The 22,286-nt window shown below is 34.9% G+C and overlaps 1 protein-coding gene across 1 annotated transcript; it reads left to right on the top strand.

Moving 5' to 3' along the window:
* Positions 1–15,280: 15,280 nt before the first annotated feature.
* LOC127119614 (uncharacterized) lies at positions 15,281–21,770 on the top strand. Its single transcript, XM_051049879.1, has 10 exons — positions 15,281–15,408; positions 16,950–17,070; positions 17,163–17,237; positions 18,254–18,340; positions 18,746–18,802; positions 18,967–19,059; positions 20,728–20,800; positions 20,957–21,032; positions 21,112–21,202; positions 21,342–21,770. The coding sequence occupies exons 2-10, from the start codon at positions 17,020–17,022 to the stop codon at positions 21,459–21,461; spliced, it is 723 nt and encodes a 240-aa protein (XP_050905836.1). The 5' UTR covers positions 15,281–15,408; positions 16,950–17,019; the 3' UTR covers positions 21,462–21,770.
* The last annotated feature ends 516 nt before the right edge of the window (positions 21,771–22,286 follow it).

The following is a 22,286-nucleotide window of genomic DNA, read 5'->3' on the forward strand; positions in this document are numbered from 1 at the left end:
TGTTAAGTTAATATCATTGGATTTAGGGGATTGATGGAATGTACATTTCATCTCCCAAAATGAATGAATGATATTAATTTGGTAAAAATCCTCATTTGACCAATTTGAGTTTTGATCCATTTCCTTCCCTCTTCATCTAATTTCCCTTCTTTATGCATTCATTTCGTTTGGCCTATGATATCTCAAAGTCCTAAAGCCAGTTGATTGAAAAATCAACATGAGTATGGATGAGATTAGGCTACCTCTTTTGCATATTCTTTTTGTGTGTGGTATGTTTCATGAGCATAGTCCATTATACTATGTCTCTAACATGCATTAACACCAAAATTCGATTGTCCGACCTCAAATAGTTGTGACTTCTACATAAGTCCAATTACGATTGCTTAACATAACGCTAAATTTTTGACACAAAAGACATAACATTCTAGTTAGTGAGATTGTAAGTCTCCCCTCTTTCATGGTATTGTGTGGAAACTTGGCCCTTTTTCCTTCCTTTGGAAGATATCTTGGCTCAAGGATCCATGCTTGTGATAAGTGGGTTAAGTGTTTTCCAAAGAATGACTTAAAATGAAAAGCAAAAGCAAAACAATACTAACTTTTAACTCATTGACAACTAACTTTTAATTTCAAGTCCTTTATTTTAATGTACTTTAATTTCTAAGTTCTATTCATTTGCCATTATTCATATCATTTTAATTGTTTATGTTAGTGCAATTTTCTCTTTGTCCATTTGGACCATATTGTGTGATATATCTTATTTGTGTATATTTTGTTTGTTTGTGTGGTCTTTGACCATTAATGTACATAATAAGAACAAAAACCCTAAAAAACTTTTGTGTAGACTGTTGACTTGATCTTGGACAAATTGGACTTAGAATCTAGGCAATCTCCCTATGCTAAAGGACTTGGCCAATATCAACATTTGTGTAACCAAGTGCTTGCAATTTGAAACTTCATCTGATACATCTTTGAAGATCCCTTTGAGTTCATCTGCAACATGATCATTGTGAAGCTAATATTTTGAACCTGTGACTTGAGGAATTCATCTGCTACATGGGCTAATTTGAAGAAGATCATGGAGTGGCTAAGCTTGGATGTGGCTATCTTTATTTGATGCCTTGCTCTTCAAGATTGATATAATTGTGCATTGTATGTTGCTTGATTCAAAATGTCTAAGGGAATTTGGGTTTCTATAAGACATTCTTGTCTATTGGATTGCTACCCATTGGTCAGATCTTTTCAACTCTTAACTTTTAATTTTGTGCATAGGATTAGTCTCTTCATCTCCTTCCCATTTCTTTAATTTCAAAATCTCTCCCTCCTTTTAAAAAATCCTTCTTTGCTTGAACTAGTTTTGTTCTAAACTTTGACAATTTTGCAAACTAGAAACTTTAGCCTTATGTCATTGCATTTTCAAACTTTTTTTCTTAATCAAATTTGTAAATAGACTTAACTATACTTGACTTAAACTTTCAAAAAGCCAAAAAGAACTAACTTATTAAAACCATTTTTTAGGCCTTGGTGCCTCTCAACTAAATTTTTGTTAAAAAGCTATGCATCCACTTTGAAATTTGTATCATGAACTACGAGATTTTGATCCCTCATTTTTATGTTGGTACGTAGGCACAAGTCCGAAGGTCTTGTCAAACACAAAAATATAATTAATGAATTCTCTTCTCATCCCCTCACTCTATTTGTTTGTAAACATCACTTTGTACCAAATACATATGCACACAAAAAAGGGCTCCATAGGAGTATCTAGGACACTTTGGGTGCTAACACCTTCCCTTTATGTAACCAGCCCCCTTACCTGTAATCTCTGACATTTTATTAATTTTGATTTGAAAACTTCTTACTTTTGAGTTTTTTTCGTACTTTTCCCTTTTCCCTTGGAAATAATAAAAGCGCGGTGAGGACTCTGGTTTTATTGATGTCTTGCTTATCCATAACTTGATGATCATGAATTTACCGCTACACTAATCAAGCTCTGATACCACTTGTTGAGGGAGTCTGACGAGCGCAAAAAGTGTCAATGGGCTAAACATTCAGAATCCCAAAGACTTTGACACCATATATCTACCAAAAACCTTAAGGATTTTGGGGTATGAATCTTTTCTCTTATATATCTAACATTTCCTCCATTTCTAGTCAATGCGAGACTTAACCATTCACACTTGAATCTCAACAAGGTGATTTCCAAGGCTCCATATAAAAAATTGCTCGCCTAACCTATGTATCATTCACATCAACACTTAGGAGATTTAAAGACTTTTAAGAAACTCTAGGATAAGAAACCGATGTCTGAAACCATGCATCCTCTCTAACTATTTCGGTAAAAAAGATTATTGTAAAAAGAAGTTGCCATAGATTGAAGTTGGTGTTCATCTTCCACCTGTATGCCATTAGTGTCACAAAGCACTTAAGCTTGATTTTCCCTTCTCATATTAACAACTTTAAAATGATAAGACTTTGTATTACGATCCACATCATGAAGCCTATTAGCTCAAGAGCGCCGAAACCACATAAGCTCTTCTTGGTAAATAATTTTTGATAGATAATGTTAAATCTTAAAATTAATTTATGGATAAATTTATTCCCTTGACCAACTTGCACCAACCTCTAAATTCCATTAATACGAGCTAGTAGTTATCGCTTTTGACCAACTACTATACTAAGATTAATATTCTTCTAGTTCTTGAATTTATCTTGCATCTCTTTCAAATTTGCAATAACAACAATAGCAGAATCCCACGCCTCTTTAGTCATATTAAAATAAGTAACTTCTGTTATCCATGCACTATCAAAACAAAAATATTTGACTTTTTCTCGATGATCATTACCAAACGACATGATTGGAATGGAATGATGATCATAGAAATCCACACGAGCAAGAACTTTGACATACAATCAGGAAAGTTAAGTCTCCAATCATCATTACGAAAAGTTAGATCAAGCTTTTTAAATATTCAATTACCACCATAGAAAATAGGACCTCTCAATTTATATTTAAAGCCAACTGATCCAATATTAATAAGGTTGCAAGTATTAAACCTCTCCACAAATTTACCACATCTATAAGCAGAAGTGGGAGATTATCCTTTTTTCTCGAAGCAATTGCAATATCATTAAAATCTCCTGTGACCAACCACACACTTCGCATAGAAGCTGCAATAATCCTCAGATCATCCCTCAAGCTATCTTCACGTGCATGTTGAAAAAACAAACAATTAATACCACTTGGAATCACACCCCTCAAGTGGATATATTGGGTTTTGCTAATTCTGAACTTGATACCTCATGACAGTTCCATATAAGAATACTAGTGTGTTGACTAATCATAACAAATGATTAATCATGAAGGATAAAACCATCTTGTTACCTATGGATAGAGAGATCTAAATTCTCTGGAACCACTTCCATGTCAGAATCTTTATCGCTTGAAACACCTTTGTCACGAGTATCCCAAAATTCATCTTTCTCCAAACCCTTTTGGCCACTACCTATTTCGTTTTTTTTGTTGCAAGTTTGCATGTTTCATGTTGGCATCAAGGGTTATAGGGAGATTAGAAACCCCAGTATGATCCTTGTCATGATTTGATTGAATTGAGCCCATTTTATTAATTTGTGAACCATCATTATTAAGTATATTAGTAGTTTGTGGAGATATGACTGTAACAACCCAATTTTTAGTAATTATTATATTATTATTATTATATTTTATTTTGATTTATTTGGAGTGTTAATTAATTAATTGATTATTAAGTGGTATGATAATCGATTATATTAATTGATTTGGTGTGTTAATTAATTATTTAGTTGATGGGAGATATAATTAAATAATTGAATTAATTAACTTGGTGTGCATATTGAGTGGTTTAATTATTTGAATTAAATAGAGGCATTTAAATGTTAGGTCTTATTGAACCTATTAATTAAATTAGATGTATCACTCTTTAAGCCCAAATAGAATACTATATATAAGAGGTAGGAGAGTGAGAATTATGATTCATTAGCTCATTTAAGGCAATAGAGAGAGAGAAGAGGAAAAGTAAGGAAAAGAGGGGAATAACAAAAGAGAAGCTAGGGTTTCCATCAAATTGAAGAGGTAAGAGGGGAATCCTTATTATTATGGGTTAGTATGATCGGGTCAATGGGTAGGAACATGTTTAGGTTGAAATCCTTAAATTGCATGTTTTAGAATTGTTAGGTTTTGATGAGTGTTCTTAATTTATGGTGACTTGATTGGGTTAAAACTGTAAATTAATGTCATATATTTATATTATTGTATGAGTCATAATTTTCTGAACGTATAGCTTTTTACAGAATCGAAATCGGAGGTCCGAAAGTCCTACAACGATGAAAAATGCAGAAATTTTGCATTCTGTTTTATAGTAATCGGTTACTCACCGAGCGTTAACCGGTTACTTGCTTAAAAATCTGTGAATTCTGTTTTACAGTAACTGGTTACTCACCGAGCGTTAACCGGTTACTTCCTCAAAAATTTGTTAATTCTGTTTTACAGTAACCGGTTACTCACCAAGCGTTCACCGGTTACCACTGTTTGAAAAGTGAAAAATTGAGATTTTAAATGTTGTATTCGTTTTGGAATGAAATCTAATTGTGCGTATTTGATAATTAGTTTATATATGGTGATACGTGGAATGTTAAGATAATAGAGATGATCTTAATTGCATATTATGTGAATCGTGTAATGGTTATGAATGTGTATATGTACCATTGGTGGATTGTGAATGATATATTGTTATGAATGTGTATATGTACCATTGGTGGATTGTGAATGATATATTGTTATGAATATGCATATGTACCATTGGTGGATTGTGAATGATACATTGTTATGAATGTGTATATGTACCATTGGTGGATTGTGAATGATATATTGTTATGAATGTGTATATGTACCATTGGTGAATAATTCATAGAGTTGAATTATGGTGATATCTGGAATGTTAAGATGGTAGAGATGATCTTCATTGCATATGTGTTGGTATTTGTACATTCATTCATGGCATGGTCGGCTTCATAGTGGAAGCGGTGAAACTGTGGGTTCACATAGACGGTGATCCTTAATTGGAAATAGACGTAGCACACGTTGATCCTTAATTGGAAATAGGCGTGGTAGATAGACGGTGATCCTTAATTGGAAATAGACGTAGCACACGTTGATCCTTAATTGGAAATAGGCGTGGTAGATGTAGCACACGTTGATCCTTAATTGGAAATAGGCGTGGTAGATGTAGCACACGTTGATCCTTAATTGGAAATAGGCGTGGTAGTGGCTTTGATCTTGTCCGGATCGGAAGCGTGGCTTGGATTCTAGATATTGAATCGGAAAGCGGTGAAACGTTGGATTCACATTGAGGTACCACATGCATAGAGTCACATGTCCGGCATTGAGTCACATTAGAGTTACGTGATAATTGAGTGTATGCATTAATTGTGATTGTGATGTGTGTACGAGATATGGTAATTGAATTTGATGATGTTTGGATACATAACTTGACAACATATGTGATTATGTGATAATTGTAGTTATGTGTATATTTAAGAATATAATATTGGATTTTAATATTGTACTCCTTGAGTTTGATGGATGTTTGAAACATGTGAAATAGATGTTGGGGAATATTGTTTACATGGTTATATGAAGTGTGATGAATTCCTTTAATTATTGATTTAATCATTGTGCTTGATTATACTTCTTCATAATGATTTGAATTCTCACCATTTCTGTTTGAATGTTACCTTTACATGGGTATCGTGCAGATACTCAGGAGTAGTAGCGCTGAAGTAAGTGGACGGTAGCTCGCTCGAGATTAGCTGGAGAGTTCTCGTATTTTAGTTTGAAGACTAGGTAATGAGTCAATGCGCTGGTCATGTAACACTGGGTAGATTAGTAGTACTGAACTCGTATCCTATTTGGATAAGTATTATGTTATTACTTGCGAACACGCTTATTTGCAATTGCTGTTGAGAGGCCATAGTGCCAAATATTCTGATTAAGGGTTCCGTTTATTTTGAAGAGATTATTGAGAGATGATCATGGTATGGGACATGGATCATTTGATGAAATGCATGAGTATTCATTATTTTCCGCTGCGAACGCATATTCTTGAATATTCATGATAAGTGAAATGTGTTATTTGAAATGACCAGGTGTATTGTATATTGATGATGAACGATGCTGGTTTTTGAAAGCTTATAGTTTTTGAAAACGTCGATGTGACGCCCTTTTGTTTATATGCGTGCTTATTTACTCTGATTATATGTTAAGTATTCTGGGGTAGAAAAAGGGGTGTTACATAGTGGTATCAGAGCATGGTCGACCAGTTGGTCAATAGTCGTTAGGGTTTTCCAATCCTGTTGTATTTGATTTGTGTATCTGACACAATCAATATTGTTTGTCTGGTTGTTCGGGATGTTCAGGACGATGGTTACAGGTAGGAATGATGATGCAATTGCTGAGGCACTGAGGATGTTGGCTGAATCCATTGGCCAGATCCCTCAAGCGAATGCTGGTAACCGAAATGAAGATGATGATGAGTTACGTGCTTTGGGGAGATTCCAACGGAACAATCCTCCTGTCTTTGAGGGTGAGCATGCACCTGATAAAGCTCAAGCTTGGCTGAAGGCAATTGAGAAGATCTTCAAAGTCATGAATTGTACTGATGCTCAGAAGGTGCGGTTTGGTACCCACATGCTTGAGAAGGAAGCTGAAGATTGATGGAATAACACTTTTCAAAGGTTTGAAGAAGACAACATTGAAGTTACTTGGGCTCTTTTCCGTGATGTCTTCTTGGAGAACTATTTTCCAGAAGATTGTCGTGGGAAGAAAGAGGTGGAGTTCCTTGAATTAAAGCAAGGAAATGGTACGGTTGCTGAGTATGCTGCTAGATTTCAGGAGCTTATCAAGTATTGTCCTCATTACAATACTGCTAATGCTGAGAGGTCTAAATGTTTGAAGTTTGTGAATGGCTTGAGACATGATATCAAGAAGGCCATTGGTTACCAACAGATTACTCGTTTTACGGAATTGGTTAACAAGAGTCGGATTTATGATGAGGATAGTAGGGAAAGTGCTTCTTTCTACAAGAGTTTGAAGGGGGAAAAACAGGATCGTGGGAAACTGTATGATGACAAGAGAAGACAATCTGGTTTTGGCAAGAAGCCAAGTGGGGGAGGATCTTCTACTCCACTTAAGTGTTTCAATTGTGGCGTTGAAGGTCATCGTGTTGTTGATTATAGTAAGGATGTTGTGACGTGTTTCAAGTGTGGCAAGAGTGGTCACAGAGCAAACTAGTGTGGAGTTGGTCCGAGTGTGACTTGTTACAATTATGGCGAGAAAGGTCACATTAGTACCAAATATGATAAGCCGAAGAAGGAGCAAGCGAAGGGAAAGGTGTTTGCATTGTCTGGGGCGGAGGCCACTACCGATGATAGGCTAATCCAAGGTACGTGTTTTATTAATGGTACACCTTTGACTGCCATTATTGATACCGGTGCAACACATTCTTTCATTTCTTTGGATTATGCTAAGAGATTGAATCTTATATTATCTGATATGCGTAGAAGTATGGTTATTAATACACCTGCTATGGGTTCTGTTTCTACTTCCTATGTGTGTCTGAATTGTCCGTTGAGTATCTTTGGTAGGGATTTTGGAATTGATTTAGTTTGTCTTCCTTTAGAGCAACTCGATGTGATTTTGGGTATGAATTGGTTAGAATTTAATCGGGTGTATATCAACTGTTTTGAGAAGACGATTATTTTTCCTGAGGTTGGTGCTAAGGAAGATTGGTTTGTGTCTGCTAAGCAAGTTTATGAATCGGTGCAAGATGGTGTCGAGTTGTTTATGTTGTTGGCAACTTTGGATATTCATGAGAGGAGGACGATTGAAGAATTGCCAATAGTTTGTGAGTTTGCGGAGGTATTTCCTGAAGATATAAGCGATTTACCGTCGGAACGTGAGGTTGAGTTTTCGATTGATTTAGTTCCTGGAACTAATCCTGTATCGATGGCTCCCTATAGAATGTCTGCTTGTGAGTTGAAGGAGTTGAAGAGTCAACTCGAAGACTTGCTCGAGAAGAAGTTTATTCGTCCTAGTGTGTCGCCGTGGGGTGCACCTGTTCTGTTGGTCAAGAAGAAAGAAGGTTTTATGAGATTATGTGTTGATTATAGACAGCTGAATAAAGTGACGATTAAGAACAAGTATCCACTTCCGAGAATTGACGATTTGATGGATCAGCTGGTTGGAGCTTGTGTGTTTAGCAAAATTGATTTGAGGTCTGGGTATCATCAGATTCGTTTAAAGGCTAAGGATATTCAAAAGACTGCTTTTCGGATGAGGTACGGTCACTACGAGTACTCCGTGATGCCTTTTGGTGTGACTAACGCACCTGGTGTATTTATGGAGTATATGAATAGATTTTTTCATGATTATCTGGATAAGTTTGTTGTTGTGTTCATCGATGATATATTGATTTATTCTAAGAGCAAAGAGGATCATGTCGAGCATTTGAAGGTGGTGTTATCGGTGTTGAAAGGGAGGAAGTTGTTTGCTAAACTATCTAAATGTGAGTTTTGGTTGAGTGAGTAAGTTTTCTTGGACATGTGATTTCGAGTGGTGGTATTTTTGTGGATCCTACGAAGATTGAAGTTGTATCTCAATGGGAAGCTCCTAAGTCTGTTGTTGAGATTAGAAGTTTCCTTGGTTTGGCTGGTTATTATAGGAAGTTCATTGAAGGATTTTCTAAGTTGTCGTTACCGTTGACGCAGTTGACTAGGAAAGGTCAAGCTTTCATTTGGACTTCGCAGTGTGAAGCGAATTTTCAAGAGCTTAAGAGAAGATTGACTACGGCTCCTATTTTGATTTTACCGGATCCGTTAGAAACTTTCGTTGTGTATTGTGATGCTTCTTTGTTGGGTTTGGGAGGTGTTTTGATGCAAAAAGGGCAAGTGGTAGCTTATGCTTCAAGGCAACTTAAAGTTCATGTGAGGAATTATCCGACGCATGATTTAGAGTTGGCCGCCGTTATGTTTGTGTTGAAGCTTTGGAGACATTATTTGTTTGGATCGCGATTTGATGTGTTTAGTGATCACAAGAGTTTGAAGTACTTGTTCAATCAAAAAGAATTGAATATGAGGCAAAGGAGATGGTTGGAATTCTTGAAAGATTATGATTTTGGTTTGAATTATCATCCTGGAAAGGCGAATGTTGTAGCCGATGCATTGAGTAGGAAGTCATTGCACATGTCTATGTTGATGATTCGAGAGTTGGAGTTGTTGGAGCAATTTAGAGATTTGAGCCTGGTTTGTGAAGCGACGCCTTCGTGTGTTAAGGTTAGTATGTTGAAGCTTACGTGTGGCATTCTTGACGAGATTAGAGAAGGTCAGAAGTCAGATTTGAAATTAGTCGATGTTATGACATTGATTAATCAAGGCAAAGGTGGTGACTTTCGGATTGACGAGAATGGTATCATGAGGTGTCGTGATCGAGTTTGTGTTCCGGACGTTGCGGATTTGAGAAAGAGGATTCTCGAGGAAGGGCATAGAAGTGGTCTGAGTATTCACCCTGGTGCTACTAAAATATATCAAGACCTGAGAAAGATGTTTTGGTGACAAGGTATGAAGAAGGATGTAGCGGAATTTGTGTATTCATGTTTGACTTATCAAAAGTCAAAGATTGAACATCAAAAGCCGACTAGTTTGATGCAACCATTATCTATTCCCGAGTGGAAGTGGGATAGTGTCTCTATGGATTTTGTTTCGGGTTTGCCGAGAACATCGAGTAATTGTGAGGCGATTTGGGTCGTTGTGGACAGGTTGACGAAATATGCTCATTTTATTCCGATGAGGATGGATTATTCGATGGAGAGACTTGCTAAGTTGTACATCGAAAGGATTGTGTGTTTGCATGGTATTCCGTCGAGCATTGTTTCGGATAGAGATCTGAGGTTCACTTCGAGATTCTGGGAAGGTTTGTAAAGTGCTTTGGGTACGAAGTTGCATTTGAGTTCGGCATATCATCCGCAAACTGATGGTCAAACGGAGAGGACTATTCAGTCACTTGAAGATATTTTGAGGTCTTGTGTTTTGGAACAAGGAGGAAATTGGGATGGTTTCTTGCCTTTGATCGAGTTTACGTATAACAACAGTTTCCATTCGAGTATTAGAATGACAACTTTTGAGGCTCTTTATGGTAGAAGGTGTAGAACTCCTTTGTGTTGGTACGAATCAGGAGAGAGTGATGTGGTTGGACCCGAGTTGATTCAAGAGACTACAGATAAGATTAAGATGATCCAAGAGAAGATGAAGGCTTCTCAGAGTCGTCAAAAGAGTTATCATGATAAGAGGAGGAAGGCTCTTGAGTTTGAGAAAGATGAGCATGTGTTTCTTCGAGTTACGCCAATAACGGGTGTTGGTAGAGCTTTGAGGTCGCGTATGTTGATGCCACGTTTCATTGGTCCTTATCAGATTTCCGAGAGGGTAGGTGAAGTGGCATATCGGATTGCATTGCCACCGTCACTTTCTAATCTTCATGATGTGTTCCATGTGTCTCAATTGAGGAGGTACATTGCGGATCCATCGCATGTTGTTCCATTAGATGATGTTCAAGTGAGGGATAACTTGACAGTTGATACATCACCTATGTGAATTGAAGATTGAGAAGTGAAGAAGCTTCGTGGTAAGGAGATTGCTTTGGTGAAAGTGATATGGGGCGGAGTCGCCAATGGCAATATTACTTGGGAACTCGAGGATAAGATGAAGGAATTGTATCCGGAGTTGTTCGTTTAAGGTATTTTCGAGGTCGAAAATCTTTTAAGTGGGGGAGAGTTGTAACAACCCAACTTTTAGTAATTATTATATTATTATTATTATATTTTATTTTGATTTATTTGGAGTTTTAATTAATTAATTGGTTATTAAGTGGTATGATAATCGATTATATTAATTGATTTGGTGTGTTAATTAATTATTTAGTTGATGGGAGATATAATTAAATAATTGAATTAATTAACTTGGTGTGCATATTGAGTGGTTTAATTATTTCAATTAAATAGAGGCATTTAAATGTTAGGTCTTATTGGGCCTATTAATTAAATTAGATGTATCACTCTTTAAGCCCAAATAGAATACTATATATAAGAGGTAGGAGAGTGAGAATTAGGATTCATTAGCTCATTGAAGGCAATAGAGAGAGAGAAGAGGAAAAGTAAGGAGAAGAGGCGAAGAACAAAAGAGAAGCTAGGGTTTCCATCAAATTGAAGAGGTAAGGGGGGAATCCTTATTATTATGGGTTAGTATGATCGGGTCAATGGGTAGGAACATGTTTAGGCTGAAATCCTTAAATTGCATGTTTTAGAATTGTTAGGTTTTGATGAGTGTTCTTAATTTATGGTGACTTGATTGGGTTAAAACTGTAAATTAATGTCATATATTTAGAGTATGGTATGAGTCATAATTTTCTGAACGTGTAGCTTTTTACGGAATCGAAATCGGAGGTCCGAAAGTCCTACAACGATGAAAAACGCAGAAAATTATGCATTCTGTTTTACAGTAACCGGTTACTCACTGAGCGTTAACCGGTTACTTGCTTAAAAATCTGTGAATTCTGTTTTACAGTAACCGGTTACTCACCGAGCGTTAACCGGTTACTTGCTCAAAAATCTGTTAATTCTCTTTTACAGTAACCGGTTAGTTACCGAGCGTTAACCGGTTACCACTGTTTGAAAAGTGAAAAATTGAGATTTTAAATGCTGTATTCATTTTGGAATGAAATCTAATTGTGTGTATTTGATAATTAGTTTATATATGGTGATATGTGGAATGTTAAGATAGTATAGATGATCTTAATTGCATATTATGTGAATCGTGTAATGGTTATGAATGTGTATAGGTACCATTGGTGGATTGTGAATGATATATTGTTATGAATGTGTATATGTACCATTGGTGGATTGTGAATGATATATTGTTATGAATATGTATATGTACCATTGGTGGATTGTGAATGATATATTGTTATGAATGTATATATGTACCATTGGTGGATTGTGAATGATATATTGTTATGAATGTGTATATGTACCATTGGTGGATAATTCATAAAGTTTAATTATGGTGATATGTGGAATGTTAATATGGTAGAGATGATCTTCATTGCATATGTGTTGGTATTTGTACATTCATTCATGGCATGGTCAGCTTCATAGTGGAAGCGGTGAAACTATGGGTTCACATAGACGGTGATCCTTAATTGGAAATAGACGTAGCACACGTTGATCCTTAATTGGAAATAGGCGTGGTAGATAGACGGTGATCCTTAATTGGAAATAGACGTAGCACACGTTGATCCTTAATTGGAAATAGGCGTGGTAGATGTAGCACACGTTGATCCTTAATTGGAAATAGGTGTGGTAGATGTAGCACACGTTGATCCTTAATTGGAAATAGGCGTGGTAGTGGCTTTGATCTTGTCCGGATCGGAAGCGTGGCTTGGATTCTAGATATTGAATCGGAAAGCGGTGAAACGTTGGGTTCACATTGAGGTACCACATGCATAGAGTCACATGTCTTGCATTGAGTCACATTAGAGTTACGTGATAATTGAGTGTATGCATTAATTGTGATTGTGATGTGTGTACGAGATATGGTAATTGAATTTGATGATGTTTGGATACATAACTTGACAACATATGTGATTATGTGATAATTGTAGTTATGTGTATATTTAAGAATATAATATTGGATTTTAATATTGTACTCCTTGAGTTTGATGGATGTTTGAAACATGTGAAATAGATGTTGGGGAATATTACTTACATGGTTATATGAAGTGTGATGAATTCCTTTAATTGTTGATTTAATCATTGTGCTTGATTATACTTCTTCATAATTATTTGAATTCTCACCATTTTTGTTTGAATGTTACCTTTACATGGGTATCGTGCAGATACTCAGGAGTAGTAGCGCTGAAGTAAGTGGACGGTAGCTCGCTCGAGATTAGCTGGAGAGTTCCCGTATTTTAGTTTGAAGACTAGGTAATGAGTCAATGCTCTGGTCATGTAACACTGGGTTGATTAGTAGTACTGAACTCGTATCCTATTTGGATAAGTATTATGTTATTACTTGCGAACATGCTTATTTGCAATTGCTGTTGAGAGGCCATAGTGCCAAATATTCTGATTAAGGGTTCCATTTATTTTGAAGAGATTATTGAGAGATGATCATGGTATGGGACATGAATCATTTGATGAAATGCATGAGTATTCATTATTTTCCGTTGCGAACGCATATTCTTGAATATTCATGATAAGTGAAATGTGTTATTTGAAATGACCAGGTGTATTGTATATTGATGATGAACGATGTTGGTTTTTGAAAGCTTCTAGTTTTTGAAAACGTCGATGTGACGCCCTTTTGTTTATATGCGTGCTTATTTACTCTGATTATATGTTAAGTATTTTGGCATCAAGGGTTATAGGGAGATTAGAAACCCCAGTATGATCCTTGTCATGATTTGATTGAATTGAGCCCATTTTATTAATTTGTGAACCATCATTATTAAGTATATTAGTAGTTTGTGGAGATATGACCTCGTCCATTATCTTGTGTGTTCAATGTTGGGAGCATTAGTAGAATTTTTGAAATGACTTGCAATGAATGTTGCCATATGATTAATATTACGAGGTTCCACAAGTTTCTCAACCACTAACATTGAAGTATTTCGTTATGGTCCTTTAATGTTAATATGCGGTACTTGGGAGTTACCTTTTTATCATTAGCTTTTTTTGATACGATTCTATACGGAAATTCTGCAATATTCCTAGAAGGCCCATTTATAACCTTTCTTTTTATGTTCTTGCGTGATACATTCTCTCTCTCTCTGCTAATTTTGCATGATCTTTTGTGAGATATTCTCTCTCATTATTTTCCCATCCTCTAAATTATGAACTTTCAAATTTAGGATATCGTTACCCAAAATAGAAAATCTCGATCCCATTGATTTTGCTCCAATATTAACTATCACCAAAACATTCATCTGACCACCATGCGGCATCATCAAATCATCTCCTTATTTTTCTTGGGACGCTGTTGTTTACTGACAATCGACAAAGGACCCCTTTGCATCTAACTAGCACCTAGAATATCATTGGCATGCACAATATTTCCCCCTAGACACCACCTTTCTCATTAGCTACATGAGTTGCTTTCTCTCCACAACCTTCCATATAGTGACCAAACTTCTCATAGTTGATACATAACAAATGCAACCATTCGTATTCCACTTTATAGACTATATCTCTAATTGTGAACAAAACTAGTAGCGCTTTTGATAAATTGACCTCCACACATAATCTCATATACTTGCCCCGTTCTTGAAGAATAATGTTTTTTTCCACCTTCACCACTCTACCAATTATGTTATCAATGGATGTAAGAACTTTTGCATCATAATGTTCACTTGGTAACCCTGAAAATCTTATCAAATCTGCCACCTTCTCAATTTGATCACTATCCGGATAATATTGATAATCTTTATAAAAAAAGTCACAAGAAAATAGTCGTTACTCAGATCTATAATATTGATGATGGCATTCGTCACTCACATGTGTTTCAAGCGAGTTTCCAAGGGCTTGTATCTAATCTTCCTATTAAGAAGTTTAACAATAACTCCCAATTTCCTTGGTTTGGTAATTCTTTCCTCTTCTTTGCTTGGAAGCATGAAAATTGAACAATCATATTGACCCGTCTTCCTTTCTTCTACTAGCAGACACTTTTCATCATCATCCCTTGAGAGATTGTATATTCCTTCATAAGTTAAAATATCAGTCAAAATACCATTATTCTCCCCGTCTCCATTAAAATTTTCCATCATTGAGTCCTTATAGGACTTTTTAGGTGTAGGAATTTCTTGATCATTATTCTTCATTGCAACCGCATCCTCATACACAAAATACATGCTACCACCTTGTTTGAAATTTTAATCACCACCTTTGACTTTTTTAAAATTGCACTCCAAGAGATCTTATTCATCTTACAATATTCCATGTTTTTCAACCACAAATCCTAATCGAGGATTTTTAGTCATTACAATATAAATGTTTTAAAGCACTACTTAAAAATATCTAATTATTGATTATTTACTTATAATAGTATTTAGTTTTAAAAGACTAGTATGATTTAATTTTGTCCATAATAATAGAATAAATAATGACGTGGATATTATGTCTATTTAAACATTCTTAAACAACACATATAAAATAGTAGTTAGTTAAACCCTAAAACCCTCAGTAAATTTGGCGTGCCGTTTCCTTCAACTATAATAGCAGCGCCACCCGTTTCCTTCAACTACAATAGCAGCGCCACCGTAATTCAAACACTCCGGTAATGTGATTTTCATTTTCTTCATTATCCTACCTCTTTCTACTGCGATTCTTCAGGTTTCCGTCCTTTTTAAAAAAAACTCTTCATACTGGGTTGAAACTCTAACGGTACGCACAGTTCTCGTTAAATGCTAGGAATATGACATCACCGTTGCGGCCAGCGGCCTCTCCCCTCCGCCCCGCCGCAACCACTCCACTACTGGCATTGATTAGGTTAATTTCATCGGAAAAATTAGATATGTCATTCTTATCGGGGTAATTTTGTACTAGAGTTCATTCTTATTAGGTACCAAATTTACCCAATTTTGAGTAACTTATTTTGGGTTTTAGCATTTAGCACAAGCTATTGGAGTCAGAATATCTTCAAGATGTGCTTTAATACTGAATCTGATTAGGGTAGTCATAGTCATCCCATCCAACCAGATTCTTTTTAATATTAATATAGTTTTGAGAGTCCAACAAATTAGCTTGAAGCTATGCAGCACCGACACTTTTGAAGAAGGGTGTGTCTCTGTAGATATCAAACACCTACACCGACACTTCTGAAGAAGGGCGTGTCTCTGTAGATATCGAACACCTACACTGACACTTCTGAAGAAGGAAGAAGGGCGTGTCTGCGTCGATATTGGACACCTGCACCGACACTTGTGATTATGTTTAATTAATTTAGTTTTTCAAATTATTATTGGTGCTGCCGTGTCAGTGTCAGAGTCGTATTCGGGTGTCCGCTTGAAGGATATATGGGTTAAAATTTCTTTGCTAGAAACTGCTAGGTATTAAATTAATTTGATATTGCAAACCACGTTAGTATACTAAACTACATTATGTGTATATATTGTGTAAATTCCAGCCCTGCTTTGTGCTACATTATATATCTTTTTGAATGAATGAAAGATGAATGGGTAGAAGGAAGTGTGTATAATTGGATGTAGTTAGCATTCCTTTAATATATTATGAACCTTAATATTCTGTCCATATTTTGATTTTATTTTTCAAAAACACTTCATGGTAGTGGGTGAGAAACTCAGCTGCTGCAGTTACATGCGCCCTGTTGTCCTCATGAAATGCAACTGAGGCAGCCGCGACGGTGATGCACACCACACCTAGCATCACTGCTGCGGACATGCCATTTTGGCCGCAATTACTTAGGTTGCTGATATCCTTTTGTAGAGTCACTAAACTCCCTTTGGTTGTTTGTTGTTTTCCTATTGATTTCTCCCTCACCGCTTCTTTGCGACCTCATTGGACTCACTCTGTTGATTCCCCTGATTTGTTTGCTCTTTTCGGATTGATTTTGCTTTTGTTTGTTTGTTTGCTGAATTTTATACGGTGGTCAGGCCTGCAAGCCTGCATAGGTCCAGATTTGAGCAGTGTTTTTAGAGATCATATTTAAATCCGACTTTCGGCCCAGCCCCGTTTTGACGGCTCTATCATATTATTGAATGATGATTTTACCGTTACGTGATTTGTAAAGTCAAAAGAAACCTGCATTGCTTTCTGGCAAGTAAATACTAACATTTGGATGCTAAATGTTGTTTATAGGTTTAAATCGAAAGTTATTTGGACTTCTAAAAGCCATTTTTTCTACATCCTGCTCTTATTCCTCTATTAAATGGAAACTAAAACCTCCAATTCCTCTACAAACTTAGTAGATCAATTAGTGGTGAGTGGTTGCTGTTATTTATCCTTGGATACAGTATAATGCTGTGTATTATCTTTTTTATGTTCATAAAATTTTTGTATGTGGTTTTATAGTATCCTGGAGATGTGGTTCTTGACCTCTCTAGCATGACAAACCAAACTATTAAGCTCGGAGGCGGTCTACGTCAGGTAGTTCTATTTTAGATAGCTTCACATCACAAATCAGAACACTCATTCATTAGCATGCTAAGTGAAATGTTTCACTCTTTTAGTTCAGCATTAGTGCAGTATATTATACTGCATCCACTCATAGACGCTCTTTTTATGATGCCTTGTTTAGTTTGACATGGAGCACCTCGGCAGTGCAGTTTGCTTACAATTAATTGATAATTTTCCTTAGATATGCTGTTTGATAAATGATGATTACATTGGACTTTTTTAATTAAAATTTCTGCTCTACTATTCATGGATTTTCATACCTGGAAGAGAAAACTTGTTTGTTGATCATAAATCCACCTTTCACCTTTAGAATGGCAGACTGTGCGGGGCTAGCTATGGGGGTTCTAACATAACATGCATAGTAAGAGTTGAGATTCTATAATTTAATAGGGGATTAGAGGCCGCCTTTGACAACAAAATTGGAAAAAGAGTAGACTTTTGTGTATATAGGTTACTTGAAATCCTCAAATTTCAGAAATCTTTAGACTCAATAGGTTGTCCTTTTTTTTTTATAAAAAATCTAAATAGGTTGTCTTTGAACAAAGTGGATTGATATTTTATGAATTAAAACCAAGTATGAGCATAAACTAAAGGCAAATCAACTCCGTTTTATTAAGAAAATTGCTATATTTCTGATTCCTAATCAAATCAGCTTGTATAGAATTTTATTCGACTATTTCATCATGACTCGACTATGCATATTTTAGTATGATTTTCTATTTTTCACAATCAAGCTGGTTAGTAATTCTTCTATGCATGTTCTAAATGATTGCGTCTAATCCATTTTTTAATGATTTTACTAGTATTATTGAATTTTCAACAGACTGATATTTTGAAATTTAAATCTTTATCTTTTCATTTCATTCCATTGAAGTTTTCTGCATATAGGGGACTTCAATCTCAATCTATCTTTTCATTCCATTCCATCTTTATGCTCATTTTTTCCATTATATTAGTAACAAATTCTCATTTGTATCAAATTTTAGGACGGTGATGTGATTTCTGTAACGAAGGCCGGCAGGCTTAGGTTCTCCAAGCCAAATAAATATTGGGTTGAAAGTTCTCAAAAGAGGGTGAGTATAGCTGTGTAAAGGCTTTCTCTGACTGATGCGGCAATGTTGATTTTTCAATGTTACTTATTGAATGAGGTGGTGGCCATAAAATTAGGTTAAAGATGTTTGTGTTTGTGTGTGACACTATTTTTGGATTAAATCTCCACTCCTTACACACTTTGCACGTACTAGTATATTAGTGTTGAATTGTTATTGTTTAAGATGCATTATAGTTTGCATTATGGAAGAAAAACATCTCTTAATGCATACAAGTTTTGATTTTCCTTTTCAGCATTCGACTATAGTATTATTGTATAATTTTCCTTGCATGTTACATAGAGAATAGATTTGTAAGGTTTTTTCCCCTAGGATCAGAGGAATGCTATCTTTTTTCCTTCCATATTCTGATTATGCTGTTTTGTACAGTATGTGCCCCGTCCAGAGGATTCGGTTCTAGGAATTGTTGTTGACTCCAGATCAGATGTAAGTAAATTCATATTTTTGTTGTCCAGTTTTTCAGCTCATACTAGCCTTTTCTTGGTTCCATTCAACTCTTTTACTTTCTATTTCCTTGAAAACAATTGACTTTTTCTTAACCTTTGAGTTTTATTCTATTTTGGTTAAAATTATAATTCATATTTGTGCAGAACTTTCTCGTGGATATAAAAGGACCTGAATTAGCATTTCTACCAGTGCTTGCATTTGAAGGAGGAACAAGAAGAAATATACCTAAGTTTGAGGTTTGACACACTAATTGTTGATTATCTTTTTTGCATGCCCTCCCAATAAACTAAGGTTTCCAACCTCATGCACGTTTTAAAAACCTAGAATGACCCGAGTGTAGTTAAACTCCTTCAATAAAATAGGAATTTTCTGAAAAACCAGCTTGCTATTGTATACTAATTTTCTATTTTAAGAAGATAATCCCAGTTGGAACCTTTTACAGGGCTCAAAGGGAGCATGTTACCCTCCATCAGCCTTGGCACATTTGTTTGCAATGGAAAATATATAGTTGAAAGTAGGTGTGATAATTGGATCCACTAAGACAAAATTCATCCAATCCATCCATCAAAAAATCCATCCAATCCATCCCCTACATAAAAATTAAGTTAATGGATTGAATTAAATCCATTCATTTATAAGCATGGATTGATCCAATCCATCCAACACATTTTAATGATCCAATTGATTTTTTTATCTAATTTTAAAAAAATAAAAATTTTCAAATATTAAAAATTGTTTTTTTGAAAAATACAAAATTAATATTTTTTTCGAAAATAATCGATTTTTTTATAAATACAAAAAACCAATTTTTCCCAAAAATTTAAAAATATTTTTTTTGAAAAATACCAAAATTTGATTTTATTTTCGAAAATAGTTATTTTGTTACGAATATAAAAAAATTTAATTTTTTTCGAATATAAAAAAAAAGATTTTTAAATGAGTTTTTTCAAAAATACAAAAATATGTTTTTTTTTTCGAAAAAAAATTCCAAAAAAAATTGATTTTTCTCAAAAAAAAGAATTGAATTTTTTTCATTAAAATATAAAAAATTATTTTTTTTAAAAAAAATAAGTGATTTTTTCCAAAAGAAAAAAATATTTTTTCAAAGAAAAAAAATGGATGGACATCCATCCACTAAAAATATGATAATGGATGGATTGGATTGGATATTTTTATAAACTTTTTTGAATTGTTAATGGACTAATGGATTGTTTTGATCCATCTATTATCGATCAAATCCATCTATTTTGTCATCCCTAGTTAAAAATATATTGACAATTTTTTGTTTTGATTATGTCTCATGCCTTTCCAAGTTTCATGTCCAATACTTTTCTCCCTTTGCTAGGACTTCTCTTCTTAAGTTAAAATCTTCCGTTGTATAATTTCTAACTAGGATTGTCAACGTTATAAATAAAATTGAGACAACACTATATCAATTAAGAAAAACAAATGAAAAAGAGTACGTTCTGAATGCTCACAGGAATGTTTGACAATCAATACAAGTGGCCTATGTAGAATAGGTTCAAGTATTTCTTGGTCTGAATCATGTATCTGGATTAATAGGCTATCTCCAAATGGGAGTTTAGTGATTATCAAGTATTTTCTAAGAACACACTTTGCAGGATGATCTTGTATTCCATTCAAATCTCTTGGATTTACCAAATGTGAAGAGAACAATGCACTACCATTTGATCAGACTAGAATATTGAATGCTTTATTATTTATCGTGAGAGATAACATGCAGCAATAACAATTCACCAGTTTCCTTTTTCCTTTGTTTTGTCCTGCAAACCAACACCTGACCTGTCTTTCCCCCATCGCTGTTAAATAATGTTTCCTTGTTGGTCTATCTTGTTTTTGTAGGAGGTTATGTTTCTTTTACCTAATTCTTCTTCACCTTGCAGATAGGTGCTTTGCTCTATGTACGCGTTGTGAAAGCAAACCCTGGAATGAATCCGGAGCTGTCATGCACTGATGGTCGGTGTCTTATTCTTTGACTTCATTTTTAATTTCCTTTTTTGTGGCTACCTTTGCATCACGGAGCTTTAAATTCTCTGGTTAATATCATGTTTCTTTCCATTTTATTTTTGCAAACACAATTCCATCTTTGATTTTTTTATGATGTTTGTTTAGCCAGTGGGAAAGCAGGAGAGTTTGGTGCCCTAAAGGAAGGCTATATGTTTGAGTGTTCAACTGGTCTCTCAAGAATGTACGGAATTTAATTTTGTTTTTCTTTTCATGCATATTTTTAACAGATCATGATACGAGAAATTATTAATTGTTTGTAGGCTTCTCAGCTCACCCACATGTCCGGTACTTGATACTTTAGGGAAGAAACTCTCTTTCGAGATAGCAGTTGGCTTAAACGGACGTGTTTGGGTATGCATACGCCCTCTAGTTTCATTTTTCTTAAATATATTCTGTCTCATTTCTAGCATTGAGCAATATTTACAAATTAGGAGTTGGGATATTTTCTTTGTATTAATGTAAGTTTTCCGTTTGAATTGGTTTCATCTAGGTCAATGCCTCGTCTTCGTCTACAACCATCATTGTAGCTAATGCACTCATAAACTCAGAGACGTTGAGTGGTGTCCAACAGAAAATAATGGCTGAGAAGTTGCTGCAGAGAGCCCAGTGATCAAGCTAATCGCACGCCTATACATTTTGTCTTCCCAAATACCAGCCCTTCTGCAGGGCAAGGGCAATCTATGATACTACAACCACTAGCTAAATGCACAAATGTATTTCAACTCATTGGCTGTTCAATGCAAGTTACATGGCATTTATATAAAATGATGTGTCATGTATTATTTGTTACTAGGAGTTTAATTTTCCATATTTATTATAAATTGTTATTTATATTGTCCATTCATAGATATACTATACTTGCAGTGTTTGCCTAATTTAAAATGCGATGGTATAATATTCTGTTAGTGTTGCTGTTCTAGCTTGTTTTATATAGAAATATTATATTATCCACCCTTAACTTTTTTAGAGAATATACAAGTTGTTCATGGGAATATGCTTCCAGCGTAATCAACAACGACTTACAAATAGAAATAACCATAAAAAGTTCAATATGTCTTTTATGATGGATCATACAATAATTTCTTTGCCTTTGGATAACGAATCTTTTGAAAACTTATAATACAATTTAGTTTACTTATTATTAGGGTTGCTCTTCCCATTCATAGTAGAGAAGCGCCACCCTTAAAAAAATCCTAAAAAATGCAAATTGAATGATATCTTTATTTTCATGTACACTAAAATATTTTGTTTTGTAAGTGTGTTATTTTTATTTTATCAAAAAATATTATAGAACTTATGATAGTTCCTTTACTTTTTCTAGATAGCACAAAAGTAAATTCTTGGAATTATTAAACGGGAAAATAAATATAACACCATTTTACATGCAGTCTTGATTTCATGATCATATCACCATACCTTCAAATATGTATAATTT

The sequence above is a fragment of the Lathyrus oleraceus genome, chromosome 2 (genome assembly GCF_024323335.1).
Source record: "Lathyrus oleraceus cultivar Zhongwan6 chromosome 2, CAAS_Psat_ZW6_1.0, whole genome shotgun sequence".
Classification (NCBI taxonomy): Eukaryota; Viridiplantae; Streptophyta; class Magnoliopsida; order Fabales; family Fabaceae; genus Lathyrus; species Lathyrus oleraceus.

Bases quoted from the DNA above. Each gene is read 5' to 3' on its own strand.
- LOC127119614 (XM_051049879.1), top strand. From the start codon at position 17,020: ATGGAAACTAAAACCTCCAATTCCTCTACAAACTTAGTAGATCAATTA. The intron at 18,803-18,966 runs GTAAGTAAATTC...ATATTTGTGCAG, and splicing joins TTGTTGACTCCAGATCAGAT to AACTTTCTCGTGGATATAAA. The intron at 20,801-20,956 runs GTCGGTGTCTTA...ATGTTTGTTTAG, and splicing joins GGAGCTGTCATGCACTGATG to CCAGTGGGAAAGCAGGAGAG.